This window comes from Daktulosphaira vitifoliae, unplaced genomic scaffold, assembly GCF_025091365.1.
Source record: "Daktulosphaira vitifoliae isolate Bord-2020 unplaced genomic scaffold, ASM2509136v1 Scaffold_1, whole genome shotgun sequence".
Classification (NCBI taxonomy): domain Eukaryota; kingdom Metazoa; phylum Arthropoda; class Insecta; order Hemiptera; family Phylloxeridae; genus Daktulosphaira; species Daktulosphaira vitifoliae.
The window spans coordinates 6537134-6544203 of record NW_026099572.1 but is presented as its reverse complement, the minus strand read 5'-3'; the positions used below and the strand labels follow the sequence as shown (position 1 = coordinate 6544203).

Below are 7070 nucleotides of genomic sequence, written 5' to 3'. Positions count from 1 at the left end.
AAAAAAAAAAAAAAAAAAACACATCATAGTAAAACCAATACCTTCTCAGCTTTGCATCGAAGCTAAAAAGTAATAAATATTAAAGTAGTAATTTTAAGTATAAAAAAGTATTCATAAAGTATTCATCTTACACAAAAATACGAGATGAAATACATTTAATATCTAAAAATTATTAATCTATCATACAATACCTACTCATTAATTTTAGTAAATAGTTTTAATTAATAGCTACTGAATCAATTCTATGCAGCTAGGAAAACAAATTAAACGTTTGTTTTAAAAATATATATTGACCGAAAATAGTTAATAAATAATTACTGAAACAAGTTCAAATTTGATCAAAATCAAAAAAACAGAAATTCTATAGAATTTCATAGGTATTCCAGTTAATTCGAATTAATATTGAGAAGGATAAGAAGATACAAATTCATACTCATTAAACATAAAACTTAATGGGAGATAGACTAAATCAGTTTTAAGCTCACTTAATTATTTCATGAGGTATTTTTCATACTAATAATCGATTTAAGAATTATTTATGGATACAACAAATAACTATGTCTAAATTAATATCTGATAAGTTCTTATACCTCAAGCATACATACTTTTTTACTTATAGTAAATAATTCCTAAATGACCTTATTTAAAATCAAAACTAACCTGTTAGATGATTCCCAGTAAATTCAAAATCGTCATCTTGGTCCCAATGTTTTAATGATAAATTACTCAACGGCGTTGCATTAGCAAATTCTAAATTTGCAAAATGCCAATCCAAAATTTGCCTATCTTTTGACGACAAATAAACATCACTAAAATAAAATACATCAAACATAGATTAAAGTCTACTTAATATACTCAAGCCATAATATTTAATTCGTTTATTTAAATAGGTATTTTTACAATTAATATATAAGTATCTACATAATCGATAAGAAATTGTGTTTAGTCATATTCTAAACAATAGAAAACAAAAATAATACAGACATTATTTGAAAATAAAATAAAATGAAGAACAAATAATCTTTTGATCCTAGTAAAACAGTATAAGTTTATATGATTTAATTAACATATAGAAATGTTGACCCATATACATTATATGTAGTTTTGTTACTCAGTCTAATCAAAATAATAAGTTCATTTGTGATTTAAATTTGAATAGATACATAAAACTTTGCTTCCTGAAAATACTGTTAAATATCAATTATCATTATAATCATATCAATCTACAGCATTAATAAAATATTTACAAATATTATTAATACAAAATATTTATTAACAAAAATTTAAGTGATGAAATAGTATTTAACTGCATAGAGTTTAAACACAGCTCCAATTTAACCATTTAACTATATATAATAATAGTAAATATTTGCCTTTATTTAATACTAAATTTATGAATGTGTAAAAAATATGAAAGTATTAATGTTATTATTATTATTATTTTTTAACAAAGCATCTCATTGATTAAATTTATAATATCAGGCAAAAATATCAAATTTTTTTATTCATATATACCTTGGCGGTGAAGCTTCCAATTCTTTCAATTTTTCTTCAAGTTCAGTCTTTTTCCCTAAGAGTTCATCCCATTGCTAACAATAGTAAAAAATATTATGTATAAAGTATTTATATATTTACAAAAAATTGTAAAACAAAACATTTCAAATGAAGTACACAAATTTACCAATTTTAATATTTTAAATCATATAAAAGATGATAAAAACTCTAATAAATATTATTTTAAAATGATAAAAAAAATAAATTTTTTTTTTTTTTTAAAGAAACACAATATTTAGTAGATCCAAAGTTTTGGATTTGTTAAAACATTATGGACCACTCTAAATAATTCTATTAAAAACATTAGTTAAGATATTTCTGTTCTTTTAATTCTATTACTCTTTGTCAATTATGCCTATTAAATTTTTTGAAACAAATAGTTTAAAACAAACTTATTACTAACATTGATATTAATGGCTATTTCTCTAGTAGCAACTCTGTAAGCAAAGTTTGCATTTACATCAGAATCTTTTTTTTCTTCATTATCTCTCTGCTGAGTTGATAAATCTTTTAATAATTCTTGAATTTGAAGCATCTTTAATAATAAAAAAAAAAAAAATTAAATTATTTTCATATACATAAGATTACTTTAAAATATTAATATATATAACCAACTTTTTTATAAATATTTTTTAAACGTTCCTGTGCAGCCACATAATTTTTCATGTATTGTATTAACTTTTGTTTCACATGTTTTTCTTGTAACCTTAGAAAAAGAAAAATTAGTTAATAAATATATAACTAAATTTATATTGTTTACACTAACTTTATAACCCATTCAAGTGCATGACCCAATGAAACAGGTTTTCCGTTACAATAATTTAAATCTAAATGATGAGAAAGGTAACTAGTAGCTTCCAAGAGTCTATTAAATTCTTTTTCAACCATTTCATCTTTATCCTTTGGAACTTGCTGTAAAAAATTAAATACATTTATGTATAATAAATCATCATCTCTTTAGCCTCTATCCCAGTTATTTAGAGTTTAGATTTTTACATTAGCTGTCAACCTAACACAACCTCATTATGGCTAAGAGAACCAGCAAGGGGAAAGTTGTATGTCACTGTTAGTTCTTTTAAGGTCACCCATCCGAGAAGTAACATTGTAAATGGAAAATTAACATTTAAGCTCCATCACTTGTACTACATCCACTGTACTACACCATACTCTTATAAATAATAAATCAAATTAAAAAAATAAATTAAAATTTAATTAATCATACAATACAGTTAACTTATTTATACATAAGTATATAATTGAAATAACACTAGGGCCAGATTCCAGCAAAAACATGAAGTTCTTACAATGACCGAATCATTTAAATTAATAATTAAATAACTCTATACTATCTCATTAATTAAAATTAAATGTATTTTTATTGTAAGGTGTATTAAATTAAAAAAAAAAAAATGTTCTTAATGCTTGTATAATAGAAAAAAATTATTAATCTCAGAAAGATAGTATATTATCTAAATCTTTACAAACTAAAGCACAACACTTTCGCTTTTGAGCTGAGCCATCTATAGCAAAATATTTCTTAAAAAATAAGAGTTGAAATAAATCTTTTATTAACATAAACTAGATTTGTTGATAGCTTCAATAATTTACTACTTACAGTTGAAACTAATGCGTTCAATTTCCCTGGCTCATAAAGAGGACACTTTTGTCTAATTCGATGAAGCTCCATATTAATTTGTTTAGATAACACTGTCACTGGATTACCACCAAGACCTGTGACTACCATTGCACCCAAATCAGCAACATACGTATTTTTACGAAATGTAGCAATACGACCACCAACACGATCCTGTAAATTGTTATTTTTTAAATTATACACTGATATAAAGATAATTAATTATTAGACATACTCGAGATTCAAGTATAACAACTTCCATACCAAACTGCTGCATTTGTTGAGCAGCAGCTAATCCAGCAATACCAGCACCAATTACTATTGCTTTCCCAACTTTTTTTGAAGGTACAGTCTAGTAATATTTATATAAAAATATTATTCAGATCTTTTTAAAGAACGCCTTTAATTTATACTTACTTTTAATCTCTTAAAAACACCAAAATTTATGTATCCATGGCGTTCTAAATATGCATGAATTCTCTGAATGAGAATTTTATCAGTATTAAATGGTGGTTCAATTATAGGCAATAATGCCTCAAATAATAGTTGTTGTTTTGGATTATCTAACCATTGCTGTAACTAAAAATTGTTATATTCCAGCATTAAAACACAAAATTTAGTTGTAAAATACTGTATTAGTACTGTTAAAAAAAAAAAAATTACACTTGATTTTTTTTCTTTTAATTACATTAAAGGTTTTTAACTAAAAAGAAATTTTCTCTAGACTTGATTACTTATTTAAGGATGTCTTTTTATTATTAGAAATATTTAAGTTATTTTAGTAAGCTTAGTTAAATAAAAAGTTGTACGCATAATATTTTATTAGATAACATCATTTTTTCTTTAGTATTTTACCAAACGATTGCGAATATGCAAGAAAACTTTTTGAGTTTGAGTTGGTCCATGAGCCACATCAGGAAAACAATATGCTTCATTTGATGTCATTTTATCAAAAGGTAACCGACTATGAAAAGCTGCTCCTTCCAAACCTGACATATAAATTTATAAAATATTAATAGGTATTAAACTAGTAAAATCTTCTTCAAATGGCATCAGGGAACTAATTTTAAGAAAAACAATGACAAAATTGTGGGAGAAAAAGCAAATTCCACAAAAAAATTGATATTTCAACTGTAATATTAAAAATATCTCATCCTAATAAAAGAAGGGAAGCAACTATTATACATTTGTATAATTAAATAGTTAACAACTAAGTCTACTAACCAAATTTTCTAATCTAAAATTTTTTTGATGGAATACTTAAGCATTTTTGGGTACATTAAGTAATATATTAATCATTTATTTTTTTATATTAAGCAAAAAATTATACCTGTAGGGTCATCTTGCTCAGAGTCAAGTTCAAAGTCATTTTCTTCTTTATTATGTGTACTATTATCTTCAGATATAATACTATCTTGTATACTATTATCATTAACATTTAGAGTTATATCTTCTTCATTTAGGGTCTCTGAATTCAGCTATAAAAGAAAAGAAATGTATAAGAAATAACTCTACTTTGATTAATTATATAAAATTACTCGAATACGCTTTCTACGGTTAATCAAAGCACTCATCCTGACTAGTTTTCTAGACACTATTGTACTAAAAGAAAAATACTATTAATAATTTTATGAACACTATTAAATTAAAAACACTATAATTAAAAAAATTGTTTATCTTACTTTTATTTTAAAATTAAAATTTTTATGTAATAATTCAAAAAATTACAATAACTATGCATAGAGTGTGTTTAAAAAAATATTAAAATTAAAATAATATTACATACCTTGGTGAGTCAAGAAAACCAATTTTCTAGAATTAATAATACAAAATTACCGATAATTTTAAATATCTAATAAGCTCACAACTATGATGAACTAACCAGCTGTTATTATCAAACTATATTTACCGCTCATTGTAACTGTGATAACAAATAACCGGGAAATTGCTGATATTTATGTCATAAACTTACCTTTATTTTATTTATTGAATATTTCATAATTAAAAAAATATAAAAATGTTAAATTACTAAACAATAAATACTTTATAATAAACCTAGAGATATACTTATATTATTATTATATATATATATATAATTTGTCCAAAACTGCTTGTTCGACTTTGAAATAGTGTAGATTTCATAAAGCTTATCTTTGGAATTGATAACACATGATAATACTATTTTCTTTTTAGGTTAAAAAATGCCCAATGATTTAGATTTATTAAAAACGTGTTTTAGTTTAAGTAAACTTTTATTGTTGATTGCTTAAAATTTAATATTTATATAACCAGTAAAAATACATTTTTATAACTTTAAGTTATATTAATTTATCTAAGGTATTTACATTAATGAAAGATTTTATTTTGTTGGTTTCAAGTTAAATGTATTAATACATACGTAAATTTGTTATTATTTGTAGTTTTTTAATATTTGTAAATTAGTGAATTGTAAATTTCATTTTGGAAATTAAACCACGTGCATTGACATTTTTATTTATAGGTAATTATTTCAGATGTCAATTTATCACGACGAAGTAGAAATAGAAGATTTTGAATACGATGAAGATGATGAGATGTATTATTATCCTTGTCCGTGCGGAGATCGTTTTCAAATAACTAAAGTAAGTTATATACTTTATTAACTTATTTTAAATTATATGATTAAGATAATAAAGCTTAGTCTTATCTATCAAAAGCATTATTAATTTCTACACTAAAAATATTATATACTGTTAAAAAATAATAATTTATTTATTGTTATTTATTAATATTGGAACCATTGAATTTTACCACATTTTCTGCTGATTAAATATTTTTAAAGTTCATAATTATTATTTGTATATTACATATTTTGTTTTATTATAATATATTTTTAGTATATTTAGATATAGGACTTTAATTGCATCCTTTGTAAAAAAAAAAAAACTAAAAATTTACCCATTAGTATTAATAAATTTTAAGTTTTAAATTAATCATAATAAATATTTTTTTATTATATCAGATATTATTAACTTTTAAATATATCATTATATATATATGTTAATAATTGGTGGCACGGTGCGAATTATATAGAGTAATCGATTAATCATAAACCATTCGATTACTCCCAAAATAAATACAATATTAGGAACAAAAAATTTTTCAATTTTTTTTGTGGAAAAAAATGAGAATACTTCCATGACCTCTATTCCAGTTGTAAGAGGTGATTTATGAGGTTGTATTAGGTCGACAGCCAGTGTAAAATTTTATCAAAAAGTATGAAGAGTCCAGAACGGAACTAAGGCGAATTGTCCAATTTTGGATGTACGCGGGGACAACAGGTCAGAAGAAATAAAATAGTTAAGAGAAGGCCTAAACAGTAAAAGGTTTAGTAGCAGCCAGAAAATTTGTGTGATAGCTGTTTGACCAGTTATGTGTACAAGCCTACCCAATGCTTATAGTGTCTACAGTATAGTGACATTATCACTCAACTCTAGGCTAAACTCGTGTATAGGTGAGAAAGATACAAAGAATAGGTATGTTGAATAAATAGTAATAGATCACAGATTGATTATTTTATGTGGAAGAGAGAGAGTTTAAAGCGAGTAAAAGATTAAGTAAAGAAAAGTAAAGTTGCCCTAGTGTAACTACATAAAATAAGCTAATGGTATGAAATTGTAGTGTATGGGAAGAGAGTATACAAAAAAAAGAACACAGGAAAAGAATTGAGAATCCAGTTATGAAAAAATGCGAATAAGAAAAAGAGTTTTTAAAGATAGTAAAAGAGAGGACGGTATAGAATGTTGAGAGAGACATAAATGATGTATGGGATAGATTTGCTAGTTGCGTAAAGAATACTGCAAAAGAGATTTTTGGTCAGTATAGGAGTAAAATGCCAGAAAAC

The 7070-nt window shown here is 24.1% G+C and overlaps 1 protein-coding gene across 1 annotated transcript in view; it reads right to left on the bottom strand.

Annotated features, from left to right (window-relative positions):
• Positions 1-5107, bottom strand: part of LOC126910446 (lysine-specific histone demethylase 1A-like) — a 357992-nt gene extending 352885 nt beyond the window's left edge. Inside the window, exons 1-12 of the mRNA XM_050693061.1 lie at positions 4974-5107; positions 4726-4789; positions 4518-4665; positions 4043-4176; positions 3605-3766; positions 3423-3539; positions 3170-3361; positions 2321-2466; positions 2170-2260; positions 1958-2089; positions 1516-1589; positions 661-809 (exon numbers count right to left, since the gene is read on the bottom strand). Coding sequence (XP_050549018.1) covers positions 661-809; positions 1516-1589; positions 1958-2089; positions 2170-2260; positions 2321-2466; positions 3170-3361; positions 3423-3539; positions 3605-3766; positions 4043-4176; positions 4518-4665; positions 4726-4761 — 1381 coding nt within the window. The 5' untranslated portion in view covers positions 4762-4789; positions 4974-5107. The remainder of the gene's footprint in view (positions 1-660; positions 810-1515; positions 1590-1957; positions 2090-2169; positions 2261-2320; positions 2467-3169; positions 3362-3422; positions 3540-3604; positions 3767-4042; positions 4177-4517; positions 4666-4725; positions 4790-4973) is intronic.
• Between the last annotated feature and the right edge of the window lie 1963 nt (positions 5108-7070).